Source organism: Pongo pygmaeus, chromosome 10 (assembly GCF_028885625.2).
Source record: "Pongo pygmaeus isolate AG05252 chromosome 10, NHGRI_mPonPyg2-v2.0_pri, whole genome shotgun sequence".
Taxonomy (NCBI): domain Eukaryota; kingdom Metazoa; phylum Chordata; class Mammalia; order Primates; family Hominidae; genus Pongo; species Pongo pygmaeus.
The window spans coordinates 64223340-64242098 of record NC_072383.2 but is presented as its reverse complement, the minus strand read 5'-3'; the positions used below and the strand labels follow the sequence as shown (position 1 = coordinate 64242098).

Below are 18759 nucleotides of genomic sequence, written 5' to 3'. Positions count from 1 at the left end.
GCTACTTACTTTTATTGTTTCTACATTCATTTTTTTTGGTCCTTTTAAGTTTGCATTTCTCACACCAGTTCATTTAAAAGCTTTAACCCTTTCCACAGGAGAAAGCTGACAGGCGCGTGTCTTTGAGAAACATGACTCTCTTGGTAGCTACCCTTTATGTTTATATTTTTGCTTGTGAAGCTGCCTTCCCTACCCCCTTGCCTTCTGGACAGCAATTTGATTTTATACAATGCAGTCAAAAGTATTTATTTCCCCATCTCCATCCCTCAAGCTTACTGACTTGTGGCTTCTGCCATTGCTCCCTGCTAACCCTGACTGTATCTGTTTCCCACCAAATCGCTAAAAAGCGAGCTAAGTCTCCCAGCAGCGGCGCATCCCATTCTCTTAGTTGCTTTAGAAAGGTTTCTTTGGCATGTTTTCATTTGTACCTGGTATAGAAATTAATTTGATGGTTAAGAGGAACATAAGAGGAAATTTTATTTTACTTTGTTTTGTCCTTAAAGTAGATGACAATGCAGCTGGTGAAAAAGGCCAGTCTATTTGATAAGCAGCAAAAATATTACAGAGTACATTGCTGTTAATTATAAATCCTGACTCCATCTGTATTAACTTAGTGTGAATTCAAGGAAGAACGAGATGGAATATAATAGCTGAACTCCTGGTGAGTTCTTTAATCAAAGCCATGAATTTGCTGATGGTATTCACACTTTAGTCTGGGAAGTCCTGGACTGTTTCCTTTTATGTTCTTTTAAATTTTCTGAGCTGTAAAAAATAAAGTGGCAAAAGTCTCATTTTTGTTTTGATGTCTTATGAGGTCCCCAAGTCACCATAAGGAATGTGAATGGCATAATGGGGTGAAACTCTTGCAATTCTAAAATGATTACTCATCTTTATATTATTTTGCTTCTCAATTGCATGTGTGGATATTTTATGTGATTCTAATGTTTGTGAATCTGCAAAGAGAATTATAAAGAAAACTATTAGTTTGAACTTGTAAACATCATAGTATTATCTGGCATGAACTGCAGCTTCAGAGCACAGTTAAAGGTCCTGGACATGGATAATCCTATAAAATCTAAACGAAGTAAGATGTTAGCAATGATTCCTTTTCATACAACTTTTAAAAAGAGCAGAATGCTTAAGTATCAGCTGGCTTATTTAAACCTGTACCACCTTCTGCATGTAGAATGATGAAGAAAAGTAGCCCAAACTGAATAACGAGCACAATTCACAATTCTTGAACATAGCCCTGCTTTTGAAAGCACGTTTTGGCTCATCCTGCTTTTTCATTGTGCATTTTGATATTTCCCTTTTGAAGAAAAAAAGTTGTTTTTCTAACAGCTTATTTTACATTAGGCAAAAAGAAAATGATGTAAACAGTGATACAATGAGGTTCTGTTTTTACCCAGAAATTGAGTTATCTGATGAAAACAACATCCATCAGCAAGAGTAGATGTTATGTTGCCACAGCCTATGAATTTGCTGTAACATAGCTCCAGACAGATGTGGCCCTTGACATTATTAATGCAGAAAGCAAATGAGTTTAATTTATAAGCCAAAGAGAAATTAAATCCTCAACTAGGATGAATGATTGGCAGATTCATAAATTAGTTATATTTACCCTTTTATCACAAAGAATATTTATTGGTTTAAATGAACCCCATTCCCTTGATTGGAAATGCTATTATACAAAAAATATTAGAGCTAGATTCTTGCATATTAAATTTACATCCAGCGTTAAAAGTTAAAGCACACTATAATACTAATAAATGTAGAAGGTTAGCTAAGATGAAAGATGATTACAATTGAAATGGAAATGAAAATTAATTTACTAATCATTTCCCCTTTGCTAGCAATAATTTAGGTTCAACTTTAGCACTGAAAAATGTATAGCTTTAACAAAGGAGAGAAATTTGAATGAGTCTTTGAACAAGTTTTTAACCTCTCTTATCAGATATTTCTTCTATAAAAATGGGAATTATAATGAGCTAATAATTATGTGGCACTTAAGTATTCAATAAAGTATTCAATAAAATTAACTATTAGTATTTTTGCCCTTTCTTGATTAATGAACACTGCTTTAACTATCTTTTGTTAGCATAATATAAGAAGAAGGTTTAACTAAATGTCAGATCGAGTACTCTAGGCTGCCTTAGGAATAATATATAATTATGAATTATGGCAAATGAAAACAGGTAATACATACTCTTGAGACCAAAGCAAATCCTAGGTAATTAAAAATAATTATTTTTTACCTTTTTTAGTTTTTATATTTGTTTTACCTTTTATGTTCCTTCTCAAATGCTACCTAAAGTTCATTTTAAACAAAGCAATCAAACTTTGATTACTGTACAGACTCACATACTTACTTGAAAATGCATACCAAAGAATTAGTGATAGTATCTTATTTCTTCCATCAGAACCTTTTCTAAATCAATTTGTAATTTCTTCTATGGCAGCTAAGACTCATCAAAGCAAAACTGTGGTCTCTCAGATGTAGTGATTGTTTTACTTCCAACATGTGTCCTGTCATTCTCGTGAAAAATGAATATTAAAAAATGGATGTTAACAAAGCAAACAACTAGTCTAAATAGGTAAAAATAATAAACGGATGGTCAACATGGCAAGAAAACACCACTGAGTGCTGTCAGATACACTAGATTAAACATAGAAATGGGGCAGGCGCAGTGCCTCAGGCCTGTAATCCCAGCACTTTGGGAGGCTGAGGCAGGCAGATCACCTGAGGTCAGGAGTTTGAGACCAGCCTGGCCAATGTGGAGAAACCTCATATCTACTAAAAATACAAAAATTAGCCAGGCGTGTTGATGGGTACCTGTCATCCCAGCTACTTGGGAGGTTGAGGCAAGAGAATCGCTTGAACCCGGGAGGTGGAGGTTGCAGTGAGCCAAGATCACATCACTGCACTTCAGCCTGGCGACAGAGTGAAACTCCGTTTCAAAAAAATAAAATAAACATAGAAATTATATACATGAGTAAGTGCCATAAAATAAAGAATATCCCATGACACCAACGAAGCCAGTAAAGAAAGGTTTCAATCAACTTAAAAAGGGTATTTATCTGAAATAAACTGTTATATAAATAGCCCACTCTTGTTTTTAAATGCTAGGCATCTTTCTACCTACTAAAAAGGAAGTTTCATATGGTTCAACCTAACATTTGATTGAGAAGCACCAAGCAGTCAAGAAAAAGAGTTCTGGAGTCAGAGTACTAGAGCTCCATGCCCAGGCTCTTGGGCAAGTTGCTTAACTTGTCCACGCATCTCTTTCCTTTACTGAAATGAGGATGTATGGTAATTTTAATATCTATTGTATAGGATTACTTATGTATTAAATGATATTCTACGTACAATCTGTATGGGACTTAGCACATGTTAATGTTCAGTGATCAGCAAGTCTTTTTACAGTTATAATTTTCTTTTTCAAAATTATCAATGAGATAACTGATCTAGTCAAGATATAGTCTACTTGTTTCATTTCTTTTTCAACAAAGTTGTTAGATATATGCACATGTGTGCCAACACTTGGCTGTTGTTCAAAGATCTTGTTAGTAGTGTGTGTATAGCTGAACACCAGGTGAATTTGGAAATTATGAAATCTTAGAGACATGACAGATGAAAACTCTACTCACTTTGCAGTATTCCCTCATGATCGATAGTTTTATAAAGTGCCCTCGGCTCATTTACTACCATGTGACCTTGGGTGAGTCAGCCTCTTTGTGCCTCAGTTCCTCACCTATAAGTTGGGAGGAATGGCCAGGCGTGGTGACTTATACCTGTAATCCCAGCACTTTGGGAGGCTAAGTGGGGTGGGTCACTTGAGGTCAGGAGTTCCAGACCAGCCTGGCCAACATGGTGAAATCCATCTCTACTAAAAATACAAAAATTAGCCGAGCATGGTGGCGCATGCCTGTAGTCCCAGCTACTTGGGAGGCTGTGGCACAAGAATTGCTTGAACAAAGAAGGCAGAGGTTGCAGTGAGCCAGGATCACACCACTGCACCCCAGCCTGGGTGACAGAGTGAGAGTCTATCTCAATAAATAAATAAATAAATAAATAAATAAATAAAAGTAACAGTGCCTACCCCATAGAGTTGTTGTGAGGCTTAAATGAGTGACTACATTCAAAAGACTCAACAAGTTAAGCTGCAGTTACTTTTAGCATCAGTATTAACAACTAAATCACATGGCAAATGGAACTTGTTTTCTGTCCCCATGGTATCAGGCAGATTTACCAATGCTAGTTTACCTTTATACTATTATACCCAGGAGTACAGAGCTGGCTACAGGCATATTTTCAGAATTTTAGCATTCTCCAACCATGAGAAATGAATATCCACTACTTGATATTGGTTTCAAATCCTTTTTTTTTTTTTTTTCCAGTTCTGAGCCTTATTCATCTTTGGTATCTAATCTTGTCATTGCTTGTGAAGTATTCAGGGAAGAACATATTTGAAACAGAACAAACTTCCCAATTCACTGGTAACATCCAATTCAAGTCCTACTGCTTGTGAGCAAAAAGTTGAATATAATAACATAATAAATGATTATTTTTACTTTCTCTGAGGATCTTATACAAAGAGTATTTCTAAGAAACACTTAATCTACACCAAATAATATGGAGACTTAGCTGGTCTACAAACTTTGAGGACAGGCCACTTGGCCAAAGGAAAGACAATATACAGTCTAGACGGAAGCTTGGGAAGAACCCCTTGCCTTTATATCAGTCATCCCATTCCAGCCCATTGTTAGCTGCAGTTGGAGATAGAGGCAGCATTGCAAGTACAGGCAGCCTGGTGTCCATTGAGAAGTTCTTAGTTCGTTTCTGTAAGATATATTCAAGGTGGCCTCGTGAATCCCATCTGTTAGAGCCCACTCAGTGGAAAGTGAATACTTAAAATGTAGTTTACAGTAAGCAAATGTTAGAGCATTTCAATTTGCCTCAAAACTGCCAGGGGTGGTATTTGATTAAATAAACTCAATGGCTTAAGTACTTAAATTGGATTTGAGATGTGCATTATAAATGTCACTTGCAAAGCATTTTCCAGACTTTCATAGTTCAATTAGTACATCCATTTTCCAGCCTTTGGTTTTGCCCTGAAGAGACTGTATTTTTACCTCGCAGAAGGAGAAATGTGCTTACTGTTGAGCACCAAACCCTTTCCTTAGTCCATGGCTTAATTGTTTCTAAAAATTGTCAATGCCACAGGCAACAATCATGTCGGGGAGCACGATGAGTTTGAATCATGAGGCTCCAACACCTCGCAGTCAGCTGGGGCGACAGGCCAGCTTCCAGGAGCGCAGCAGCTCACGGCCGCACTACAGCCAAACAACTCGGAGCAACACCCTGCCTTCAGATGTGGGTAGGAAGTCAGTAACCCTGAGAAAAATGAAACAAGAAATAAAGGAGATCATGTCTCCAACTCCTGTGGAGCTGCACAAGGTCAGTAAGCTTTCTCTTCTTTCTCTAGGGTCAAATTTGGAAGCCGTTCTGCATAACATGTATGCCCAGATGTAAGCATGGCACTGGTATCCTCCTATGGGCTCAGCCAAGCAAAGAAGCTTAAAAACAGATCTTCAGAGACTTTGTTCTCAAAATACAATCTCTGGGAGGTTATCCTGAAAAGCAAGGAAAACTGGCTTTCAAGCAATGTATTTATCAAAAATGTATTTATGGTGGCTGGGTGTGGTGGCACATACCTATAATCCCAGCACTTTGGGAGGCCGAGGCGGGCGGATCACTTGAGGTCAGGAGTTCAACACCAGCCTGGCCAACATGGTGAAACCCTGTCTCTACTAAAAATACAAAAATTAGCCAGGCGTGATGGCAGGCACCTGTAATCCCAGCTACTTGGGAGGCTGAGGCAGGAGAATCACTTGAACCCGGGAGGCAGAGGTTGTAGTGAACCAAGATTGTGCCACTGCACTGCAGCCTCGGTGACAGAGCAACACTGTGTCCCAAAACAAAAAAAAAATTATTTATGGCCATAATCTTCTTACAAAAATTTGAGGCTCCAATGTCACATGGAGCTTGCATAATTAGTCTATTATTCCAATCTCATTGGAAGGGGAAAGGATTTTCTAAATGTCATACACTCATAGCTTCACAGAAAAAGGGGTTCAGGTTCAATGCAGGGAGGCTTAATCTTTCATTACAGACTTACAGTAGACGATTATGTTGTTCAGGAGACATGGAGTTCTCTCCAAGATGTGTTAGATGGTCTTGGGCCAGGATAAGGCAAGCCCTGGCTCTGTTCTGTCTCTGATTGTCATAGTTGCCTCACTTTGCTACATGGAACAAAACCCACTCTTGCACACAAAGCTGAATTCAAGATTTGCTGGCAGGGTTAGCCAAGGCCTATGTAAGTAACAGTGTTTGTGGAACCCTGGGCCAAGGAGAGCAATGGAGGTCTAGTTTCCTTTTCTAGGGTGAGTGCTTTATTTTTTGTTAATATATAAGGATGTATAAAATGGTAACAATCTCATGCCATCTTTCTTGAGAACCAAGACATTTTTTGTGGTTAATAATCTATTAGCTAGACATTCGTTACCTTACCCAGAAGAGCAAATAAATGTCAGATTCAGAAGAGGCAATAGGCTAGCTACTCGCTTTTTTCCTCTAAAGACCTCAATTTCCCTAGCCACCTTATTAAACCTAGCTATTTGTTTTGCAACTGACAAGGATATTGTGAGAGAAAGGATAGTATGGGAAGTTGGGTTCTGAACTTTGTGTTCCAATCCTGGGTTCATTCTTTCGTCACTCACTCCTCCATTCATTTAATACCCATACTGTGCATTAATTCACTCAAAGAATGTATTACAACTCCCCAGGGAGTACAGAGTCTAATGAGGAGACTGCCTGGGAAACAGTGGGAAGATAATGGCATTGGTCCAATGACAGAGGCAAGCCTGGGCAGCCTTGAGGGTGGGCCCTAACCCACTATCAAGGGACAGAAAAGACTTCCTAGAAGTAGATGTTGACTATGCAGAGGAAGGTAGAGGATGGGTGGGCATTCCAAGCACAGAAAAAAGCAGGTGCAAAGGGTGTCAAAGATTGTGGTGCACTGAGGGAGGGGATGCAAATATTCTAACATGACCAGAGTCTAGAATTGGAAGCTTGTGTGTCAGGAGGAATTACAGACTAAGAGAAAAAGCAAAGACATTTCTGACATGTCAGGATGATGACCCAGGTTTAGGCCCCAGCCACAAGTTAGCTTGTTTATCCAGTTACCCTAAATTGATGTGTCTGATGGGTAAGTGACATATCCTAATATACTAATTGACATACACCATTAGGCTGTAAGAAGTCCAATGGTGATTAAATTGTGGAAACCACATATTCAGTCCTAATTCTGCTATACCAAGAAGATGGCTGGCACCTGCGGGTTCCCTCGGGTACCTGTGAACACTGCCTTCCCCTCTTCTGTACAGTTCTGTTCCCCAGAGAAACAGGAGCCTGCTTGATAACCCACCTTCCTTCACCCCAAAGAGAATCCATATCAACACATACTGAGTGCCTAGCAAGTGCTATCTACTTTACATTCTCAGCCCTCACTTATACAGGATAGACAAATAGCAAGTATAAAACATAGTCACTTTTTTCCTCTGGAGTGAAACAGTTACCTCCAAGGAAGAAGATTATTGATAGCCCAGGAATATAAAAGACCTGTTTTCTCATCCCTCCTTCACTGAAAGCATTTAGCAAAGATAATGACAATGAATTGGATGTGCAAGTGTTGTTATAGCCAAGGTTTAAAATGGCTCTGCTAAAAAAAAAAAAATCTTGTTAAAAAGAAAAAAACGTATCATCCACTTACTGGCATAATGAATGGCTGTGGGTGGACTGGTTGGAACATTTGTGTGGCAGTGTGTGAACTGTAAGACCCTGAGATCACAGACACGCATGAGCCAAATTGACCTTATAAGTAGGATGCTTCTTTTTTCCTTCACTTCTGTCATTTTCTCTAAATGGTGACAATACATACATGTCCCATGAAGCTTCACTTTTTTTTCTGAATTGATCCCCAACAAAATAAGACTCGAAAAAATAAGTGGTGTCCTAGACATTGTAAGCCTCCTAAAATGACCTAGTTAAGCGAAGATGTAGCTGAGATGCCTGTGGCCAGATACTATGGAATTATTGGAGTGATTTATGCTCATATCTTGGGTATCTGTTCCTTTTTAAGGAATTCACTTACTCTGATAGACCATCCAGGATGTTTGTTAGTAGGCACACCCTCCAATTTTGAAGTGCTAGAGAGGAGATATGGTCATTACAAAAGCTGCTTAGAGCAAGGAGTGGTAATTGCGTGTGTGTTGAATGTGGGTGTCTTTTGAACACTGAAAGACTACCTGATGTCATGAAAAGACACAGTGACTTGTTAAAGGAATGGAGCTCTCTTCCCCTGGGGTACTACTAGCCTGTATTAAACCTTTGTGAACATTAGGGAAAGGTACTCTTTTGCGGTGGTGGCATGGATAAGGGAGCTAGGGAATGAGAAAAACACCTTCCTTAAGTTGAAGATAACCCAAGCCACAGTGCACAGCTGGTTTTCAGTCCCCTGGGCCTCCTTGGTACTCTTTTCCAAATGGACCTAGTGGAGGAATTCCCAAGGGGCTGAAAAGACCAGAGTGGGGAAGCTGGGAGAGATGAATAGCACACCAGGCTAAACATGCTTGGCGTTATTTTCCTGGTGCTATCTTTCTGGTGGCTGTTTCTTACTTGGTTAGGCTGTTTGCAGGAGAACAAGTGGTGGGCCTGTTCATATCTGGACCAGCACCTGTGAAACGTTATTATTTTCACTATAAGTTGGATCAAGGTAATATGAGTGAATGGACAAGGATCTGCGCCATTGCTGGGAGGAAAAATAGCTAAAAACACTCCAGCTCCTGCAGGTGGGTTACTAACATCATACAGAAAGAATAATGCATTGGCTTACCTTCCAGCTTCTGAGGTCTCAACCTACTCTCCAGAGTTTGCTCCTCATTTTCTGCCCATTCCTTCCTGCCACTTCTCTTCCTCCAGGCCTTTGGAAGGTCCCCAGGTCAGAATCTAAAGGGTTTTCACTTACTTCTCATCATCTGCTGCATCTGAGGCTCCACTGGGATCTTGGCAAGCCTTCCTTTAAGTTGTCCATATTCATTCCTGAAGCTGAAAAGCCAGTTGTCATGCCTGACACTGGAGAACAAAGAAACACAGTCTTATATCCTCTTTGTAGACATGGGAGGGAAGTGGAGCTGGAGTGATTTGGAACTCAGTGTGGGGATGGAGAAAATGATAAATGGGTCACAGGGAAGTGATCTTCATGTCCTTTTAGGCCACTGTTTCTCCAACTTTCTCAGCTGGGATGCATAGTCTGAAATATATTGTACCTCACAATTCACTACACATGTATACCCACACTCATATATGTGAATGAAACTAAAAATTGACTGCACAGTATACACTGACATTTTTCTGTTTTTTCTTCTGTTTCTTTTCAAATGCTAATCTCACTAAGCTGACTTCAATACTTATTAGTAGGTCTCAACCAATAGTCTGAGGATTAAAGCCTTAGACAGTAGTTTGGAGTGTGAACTCCTGATGACCTTTTCCATGGAGTGCTTGTTAAAATAAGGGTTCCTAAGCCCAGCCCAGACTTACTGCATCAGCACTTTCAGGGAGCGTGGGCCAAGAATCTACATTTTAGCAACCTTTTCAGTGGATTCTTTTGCAGAATAGAAATTGAGAATCACTCCCTTAGGTTTTGCTAACTGGAGGTGATAACTGTTTCAGTGAAATCATAGGCAACAGCTGGGTGGCAGGGTACAAAGGAAATGAGGCTGCATCTAAGTAAGGCCCTGGAGCTTCTGCATTTTATCTTTCAAATGAATTCTGGTTTGTACTACAGCTTATCACAGATTCTCTCTCTTCGCAGATAAGGGGCCTGTGATCTCAGCTACTGTTCATTGACAACCCTTATTTCCCTTCTGAAGCTTAAATATCCTTTGGTGTCCACTTAATCGGTTTCTGAAATGAGTTCTAGCCTCACTTCGTTGCACACCTTAAGGCAGAATGATTTTTTGTAGATGGAAAGTTCTCCATGTGCAGAGCATTTGGACTTTTATAAAATTCATATTGAGGCTGGGCACAGTGGCTCACACCTATAATCCCAGTACTTTGGGAGGCCAGTACAAGAGGATCACTTGAGCCCACAAGTTAGAGGCCAGCCTGGGCAATGTAGCAAGACTCTATCTCTACAAAAAATGAAAAAATTAGCCGGGCATGGTGGCTTGTACCTGTAGTCTAAACTACTGAAGAGGCTGAGGCGAGAGGATCACTTGAGCCTGGAAGGTCAAGGCTTCAGTGAGCTGTGATTGAGCCAGTGCACTCAAGCCTGGGTGACAGAGCAAGACTCCCTCTCTTTAAAAAACAAAAACAAAAACAAAAACCTTATTGACATTTCCTTTTGCTTTGTCATTCATGCTTTTCAATAAAATTATACTTCTTAATTGTATGCAGCCATTTTTATCTTCTTACAGAAATGCTTTTAAAAACTGTTGCAGCATCTGCTTTTATTTGTGGCTGCTGGTGGCATGACACTTGGACATTTCAGTCATTCACAGGTAACCTCTTTATTTTTCACAGCTGCTTTTGCTACCATCACCTTTTCCCCCTGCCAAGTTCAGTTTGCATTTTGAACATTTTTGAGTTTTCTGAGACGGGAGCTTTGCTCTGCTTGATATGATAAAGTTGTTTTGCTCCTTAGAAGGAGTGTCATTTTCAATGTGTATAATACCAGCTTCTTTTGCAATATCTCTCTGAGTCAGGAACAGGCTCAGCCCTCGGAGGAAGTATGAAATGGAAATATGTATCTTATTCTTGCACATGCTTCTTTCTTCACAAATATTTGGAGTCATCTCTCAAGATCAAATGAATCCTCAGGCCAGGCTTCAACTTTCTCCAAATACCTAGTGTAGAATTGTGTACTGTGGAAATCACTGGAAGCTAAAAACAGCACATTGAATATATGAACTGTTTGTTTTTGTCTACCACCCTTTTCTAGATCTGCTTCTCTTTCTTCAGGCAAGGAATGATAAACTAGAGAGAACATAGGCTTCCTAGTCAGGCAGACCTCGCTTGCCATGCATTAGCCATGCCACTTCCATGAGCCACAGTTTCCTCACTTACCAAAGAGGGAGCAGGATCACTTGTTATCAGAAGAGGGAGACTTCACAAGATAGCATTTTTTTCTGGTAAAGTCACCATCATTCCATCTTGCCTCAACCTTATAGGGTCAGAAACTCACACAGTGAGACTTCTTCAGCATCCCAGACTTCAACAAGATCCAGATGGCTGCCATAAAGCCACCCTAGACATAAGGCTGTATACCACAATGAGAATCCATTCACAAAGAGAAGTGGATGTGTGTCTAGTGACCAGTCACTTATCAGTTTGACCAGCAAATTCTCTCCCTGTAGAACCAGGGACAGCAAACAGAACATTATCAGGGGAACATAGAACTGTGGAACAAGGGTTGGAGTTTGGCTTGCATGCTTTAAATAAATAATGGCATCCAGCCCTGACCATCCTCAAAATGTATCATTTCCATTAGCTTCCCTTCTCTACGATTCTGTTAAGACACACATTTTAAATGTAAAAACATAATCTTTTTTGGGAGGGAGGTGAGGGATGAAGTCTGGCTTTGTTGCCCAGGCTGGAATGCAGTGGCATGATCTTGGCTCACTGCAACCTCCGCCTCCCAGGTTCAAGCGATTCTCCTGCCTCAGCCTCCTGAGTAGCTGGGATTACAGGTATACACCACCATGCCCGGGTAATTTTTTGTATTTTTAGTAGAGAGAGGGTTTCACCATGTTGTCCAGGCTGGCCTCGAACTCCCAACCTCAGATGATCTGCCTTCCTTGGCCTCCCAAAGTGCTGGGATTACAGGCATGAGCCACCATGCCCGCCCCAAAACCATAATCATTAAAGTTTTATTTTATTTTAAATAGTGACATAATAATTATATACATCTATGGAGTACAAAGGGATATTTTGACACATGTATACATTGTAGAATCTATACATGAGTAATTAGCATATTCATGACCTCTGTAAGTCAGAGAAAATGACTGAGACAAGTCTCAGTCATTTTTACTTTGCCAAGGTTAAGGACACGCCCTGGGGAAAAAGGGACACATACCACAGGAAAAATCTGCGATCTGTGCTTTTTCCAGAGAGGGTCTGTGGGCTTCAATATTTAAAGGAAAAAAAGTAAAGAAAAAAAGAGAGGGACAGGGTGAATAAAAGACAGAAGCTGTTGTATTCTTTTGAGCCTTTTGATTAGCTTCACTGAATAAATAATGGCATCCAGCCCTGACCATCCTCATTTCATTTTTCATGTGAAAGGAGTGGTCCATTATGCATTTATCTGGAGCTCAGCGAATCTGCATTTTTACATAAGATAAAATAATCATAGAGTATAGGTAGGGAGGAGTCAGATATGCATTTTTCTCAGGTGAGCAGAAGGATGACTTTGAGTTCTGTCCTTTGTCCCATATTTGTGAAGATAAACTGTTCATTTACTTTGTTGGGGTGAAATTCAACTGAACTGCTTTAAAGATCTCAGGGCCCTCCAGGAATTTCCTTGTGGGCAAAATATGAGAAAGGTATGCAGCTATCTATGTAGGAACAAAATGGGAAAGAGGTTTGCGGGACCCAGTGCCCATCTTCACTGTTTCCTTTGGCTTACTGAGTTTGAGGCCCTGAGATTTTAATTTTATTTTCCTTTCACACCTCAACTACTTATCATTTCTTTCTTTCTTTTTTGGAGATGGAGTCTTGCTGTGTCACCCAGGCTGGAGTGCAGTGGTGCAATCTTGGCTCACAGCAACCTCCACCTCCTGGGTTCAAGTGATTCTCCTGCCTTAGCCTCCCAAGCAGCTGGGATTACAGGTGCATGCCACCATGCCTGGCTAATTTTTGTATTTTTAGTGGGGATGAGGTTTCACCATGTTGGCCAAGCTGGTCTCAGACTGGCTGGTCTTGAATTCCTGACCTCATGATCCACCTTCCTTGGCCTCCCAAAGTGCTGGGATTATAGGCATGAGCCACCATGCCCACCACATTTAAAATTTTCTCTTTTAGCGATTTTGAAATATACATTATTAACTGTAGTCAACTTGCGGTTTAGTGGATCACCGGAACTTATTCCTGCCAGCTAACCAACTTTGTACCCATTGACCAATGTCTCCTCTTTACCCCAGCCTCTAGTAACCACCATTCTACTTTTTGCTTCTACGAGTTCAACTTTTTCAGATTCCATACATAAGCAAGATCATACAGTATTTGTCTTTCTGTGCCTGGCTTATTTCATTTAACATAATGTCCTCTAGGTTCATCCACATTGTCACAAATGACAGAATTTCCTGAAAAACACAATTCTTATGTAAATGACTGGCTCATGTCAAAAAATGTTTATTTAACTCATTAGCAAGGAATGATAACAGGATGGCAAAACTGGTTTAAAGAGGCATAAGGAGGGCCAGGTGCAGTGGCTCACACCTGTAATCTCAATACTTTAGGAGGCCAAGGCAGGAGGATCACTTGAGCCCACAAGTTAAACACCAGCATGGGCAACATAGTGAGACCGAGTGTCTACGAAAAATAATTGGAAAAAAAAAAAAAATGCCAGGTGTGGTGGCACGCACCTGTGTTCCCAGCTAAGGAGGCTGAGGTGGGAGGATCACTTGAGCCTGAGAGGTCAAGCCTGCAGTGAGCCACGACCTCACCACTGCACCCCAGCCTGAGCGACAGAGCAAGACCCTGTCTCAAAAAAAAAAAAAAAAAGAGATACAGAAACTTTATATATATATATATACACACACACACACACACATACACACGCATATATATACATATATATGTGTGTATATATGTATATGTGTGTGTGTGTATATATATATAAAGTTAGTAGGATATATATATATGATATGCGATATATCAGCCAGTGGGGAAAAGAAATGTTGGAATAAGTTTTCTAATTTGGAATCAAAGCTGCCCAATAACTTGTCGGGAAATAAAATGAAAGCCTTTGAGGTTATCTTTTCTGAGGGGAGAAATGATTTGCATCTCTACCAGACAGAACTCAATTTGCATCTTATCACTTTTCTACAAGTTGCCATCCACCTTTGCAGAGTCTGAGCTCTGAGCGAGAGAAGCAGTGAGAATTGCCATCCCCTAGACTCAGACACCCCTGCGGCAGGCTCGCTAGTGTCTAGTGTGCCTTATTTCTCAGGGCTTGATCATACATCTTATCGCTTCTGTCCTGGACCCACCACCACCTCTCTTCAGAAATGTTAATAGCTTCCCTTAAGTCTGATTTTGGCCTGGGACCATTCATCCCTCCCTGATATCCTTATGCATCTCTGTTGTGATCAAATGTTCTTATTTCTAGCTTGTAAGTTTGTGTATTATCTGTAGGATGTTCACTTACAAATGGTGTACTTTCTGAAGGTCACTCCATTTCCCTCATGTCCAGATTCTTGGAGAACAGTCCTGTCGTCCTCCTGCTCCACTGTTGTTCTGCCATATGACTTGTCAGGCAAGGCTATAGTAAAGATTAAGTTGAAGGCTGGGCGCGGTGACTCACACCTGTAATCCCAGCATTTTGGGAGGCCAACACGGGTGGATCATTTGAGGTTAGGAGTTGGAGACCAGCCTGACCAACATGGAGAAACCCCATCTCTACCAAAAATACAAAATTAGCCAGGCATGGTGGTGCAGGCCTGTAATCCCAGCTACTCAGGAAGCAGAGGCAGGAGAATCACTTGAACCCAGGAGGCGGACATTGTGGTGAGCCGAGATCACACCACTGCACTCCAGTTTGGGCAACAAGAGTGAAACCCCATCTCATTAAAAAAAAAAAAAAGATTAAATTGGTAACACTCTAGCCCGGGGCATGTCTCTTCCTCTCTCTCAGATGTCTTTCCTCTCTTTCCTTGTCCCAGGCTCTTCGTAATATCAGGCATCAGCAATCTCTACAGTGGGGAAATAAAATCAAGACAGTTAGCACTGAGTGCAGTGGGAGTTTGGTTAGTTGCAACTTGTCATCCTTCCTGAATGACAGTGTGCCTGGCCCTCAGTCCCACAGGCCCCGAGGGTGGGTGGAGGGTGTGCCACCCACCCAGAGCTGCAGGAGTTTCCTGAGTCAAGGAGGCCCACATGGGCCTGAGAGGAACGGAGGTCAATCTGTTGCAGAGGGAATTGGAAAAAGGGTAAAAGCTGGAGAAGGGCCAGGCCAGAGACAAGCTGGGAGCTAGAAAGCAGAGGCTGAGTCAGGAGGGGTGCTGTGAGCAGGCAGCAGGCAGGCCTGAGCAAAGACACCCACAACAGGGACTCCGCCACAGCCAGCCAGCTTGGTGGTGGCTGGGGCAAGTGCAAAGGACCAGCAATGGAGCTGGCAATAACTAGGGGACCAGCTGCTTGCTTGCAGCTTGGTTTGATCTCTTGGAGAATTTGGAGAATGATCTAGCTCTTTCGTTTTTGTTACTATGTGAACCAGTAGATGTGTGAAGGTGCTCTGGGATGAATGAGAAAGGCAGCACCTAAATCTGCGACAGATCTTAAAAACTGTGCAACTTTTTTGGTTAGGACTCAGCTCCCCAAGGGCCAGGGTAGCCCTTGGCTTGCTTATACTTACAGCCAAAATCCCAGGTACTGATTCTCTCATTGTTGAGCCCTCATTTTTTCCAGCTCTTGGTGCCACACTGTTGCCAGAATGCAGCACGAGGTGGCATTTGGAGCAGCTGTTCCTTTCTCTCCTCGGCCAAGAGGACTCCCCAGACAGGAGGGCAGCAGCTGCCTTCTGACCCAATTCCTCTCAAAACCCCTGAGTTTCTAGTAGTATAAACTGAGATTGCTGCATCTTGGGCTGCAAGCTTCCAGTTTAGAAGACTGTATTCTATTTTGTTTTCTTCCAGCACCGTAGGTAGTATAGGATTGTCCTCAAAACTGGCATTACTTAAATTGTCAGAGTTAAAGGAATGGGGCTACCCCAATGGTATCTGTCATGAGTAAACCAAAATGCCTGGTGATTTATGGGAAAACTATCTCTGAGAAGTAGGTGTCAGTTTGGTCCTCAAGGCCATTGGGACAAGGGAGTGAGCCATAGGGAGCTGTCAGAGCTTGAGGACTGCTTCTGGGATGGCTGTCACTTGCCATGACTTGCTCAAGACAGCAGATGCAATTGCCCTTAAAATCCAAGTGGGAGAGTTGGCTCTGCAGCTAAATCATTTCACATGTGTCAAAATTGAAAACATAAGCATCGGGTTTCTGATCTTGGCCTTGAGGATGTTGTTCAAACGTGTCAGTAGACTTGCTTAGAAGTATAAAACAAGGCTGAATGTGAATCATGGTGAACCCACCCTGCCTCCTGTGAAAGCTTCTGTTCTCAGGAGGGTTAGAAGCAATTGCAGCACATGCTGACGAATAGTTAAAATTGAACTGAGTTTTGTAGAACTGTATCCTAGCCCTGAGTGTTATGTTCCGAGAAGCTCATTGGCTGTTTTAGAACAGAAAAACCTTGCAACTGTGTTCATGGTCCAGGTCCCCTGGAGGCATCTTCTAGTCAGCACAAAAGACAGACCCTACAAGAAAAATTTTGCTTCACATACGCTAGGGTAGAATGCAAAGCCAACTGACAGGATGGTAAGCCATAGGAGCATGGAGCAGGACTTTATGCAGATGTTCTTGGAAAGCCACAAAGGGCTCTGATGAGAAGAAACCCAGTGGACATGATTAATTATTCATCTTTAGTTGGTTGGGCATTTGGAAATGAATAAAGGCTGCCTGACCAGCTAGGAGATTACATGTCAAAAAAAAAAAAAATCATGATTTGGTGGAAAGAACACAGCAAATGAGGTCAGATATTCTAGTCTTGAATCCTGGTGCTTCTGCATTCTAACTGGACAAGTCAGTCCATCAACTTTTTCAAGGTTCACTATCCTCATTCTTAGAAAGGCAATGATTTTGCTGCCCAGAGGTGTTGGAAGATCAAAAGCAATCATATGTAAGACAGTAACTGGATAAGAGATTCATTTCCAGGGGTAGGGGGAAGTATGAATTTAAACCTCAGAATCTTTAGAATTATTTTTGCACAGGAAGTAAATCCAAGGTAACCACTACCAATCTCCAGGTAAACAGGGCTATATGGCACAATTCATTGTTACTGGTTTGAGAACAGCCCCCTGTGCTCCCCATTTTTGTTAATTATTGATTTCTAGACTCTTTTATGTAGTTTTAAAATAATTTTATTTTTGTTAATTTGCCATTACTAGGCTATTTCCAGGAGAACCATATAGCTGGCTATTAAAATTCAGTATCCTTTAACCTTGGGAGATGTCTCTGGAGAAACAGATTACTTTTAGATTTAAACTATTTATTAGCTTCTCATCCTGAAGAGTTTTCCATCAACTCTTCAACTCTGAGGCTCAGAAAAATCAAGACTCTTTGCCAATAACTGTGACCTTGAAGTTAATGAGCTACTCTGCTAACCCACTGTGGTTTGCACTCATCTCTAATGATTTGGTTGGTGTACTACCATTGGATGGTGTTGTTAGTTTTAGGTGCCACTCTTCCTTGTGCCCCTCCTGGGTTCTGGCCTGTGGTGCAGACACCCAAGAATCACAGGCCCATAGAGTCATGAAGAACTTCACTATTATTCCAGGCCCACACCAAATGTTTCCTCAAATGTAAGGATTCTGGTTTACTATATTGGAAAACATGCCTCAGATCTAAGACCAAAGTGAATTTCCTAGCTTCCTTTGAAAGCTTAAGATTTAGCACCCTCACATGTGGGTGCACCTCAAGGATATGGCTAGGCCTGCAGAGCAGAAGCTGATGCACTTTCCCAACCAGCTGCAGGCACAGAGTCTGCAGGACTGCACCTCTGTACCTAGTTGCAAGTGGAATGGAGATAGCAAGGAGGATGCCCCACCCTCTAGGAATGGTGGTGACAGTCCCTGCCCCAGGTGTGTTGCTTGCCATGTGGAGAAAACATGGCTAAGAACAAAGACAGAAAAGGGGCAAAAGGGCAAGAGATCCCACAGATAAAGCCAGAGTGGGACATAAGCAGGAACCTCGGGCAGAGAGATTTCACCCACTAGTAAACAGGGTCTGAAGAATGTCAATCTATTACCGATCCTAATAACTACTAGCCTCCTTCTCATTTTTTCCCTTCTCTCACTATTTCTCCTCTTCATCCCTTTGAGAAAGCAGCATGGAGATAGAAGGAAAAGGACTAGAATAGGCCAGGTGTGGTGGCTCATGCCTGTAATCCCAGCAATTTAGGAGGCCATGGCAGGAGGTCAGGAGCTCATTTTAGGTCAGGAGTTCAAGACAATCCTGGCCAACATGGCGAAACCCTGTCTCTGCTAAAATTACAAAAATTAGCCAGGCAAGAGTGGCATGCGCCTGTAATCCCAGCTACTCAGGAGGCTGAGACAGGAGAAATCGCTTGAGCCTGGGAGGTGGAGGTTGCAGTGAGCCGAGATCACGCCACTGCATTCTGGGTGACAGAGTGAGACCCTGTCTCAAAAAAGAAAAAAAAAAAAAAGACTAGAATAGAATATAAATCAACAATATTTCCTCCAGTGAAGGCTCCTTGGAGGAATAGCCGATTCCAGATCGGGGATAAGAACTATTCATGGTGAATACTTTCTTTGGAAAGTAAAGAAGCGACCAAAACCAATGGATCCTATCAAAAG

General features: G+C 41.5%; 1 protein-coding gene across 12 annotated transcripts in view; it reads left to right on the top strand.

Moving 5' to 3' along the window:
* Positions 1-18759, top strand: part of GRIP1 (glutamate receptor interacting protein 1) — a 721037-nt gene that overhangs the window by 691416 nt on the left and 10862 nt on the right. For 6 of the 12 annotated variants that reach the window (XM_054443504.1, XM_063646484.1, XM_063646478.1 and 3 more), the window contains 2 exons: positions 99-143; positions 5225-5458. In XM_054443504.1, the coding sequence (XP_054299479.1) occupies positions 99-143; positions 5225-5458 (279 nt within the window). The remainder of the gene's footprint in view (positions 1-98; positions 144-5224; positions 5459-18759) is intronic. The other 6 variants (XM_054443505.1, XM_063646486.1, XM_063646482.1 and 3 more) reach the window with 1 other exon arrangement.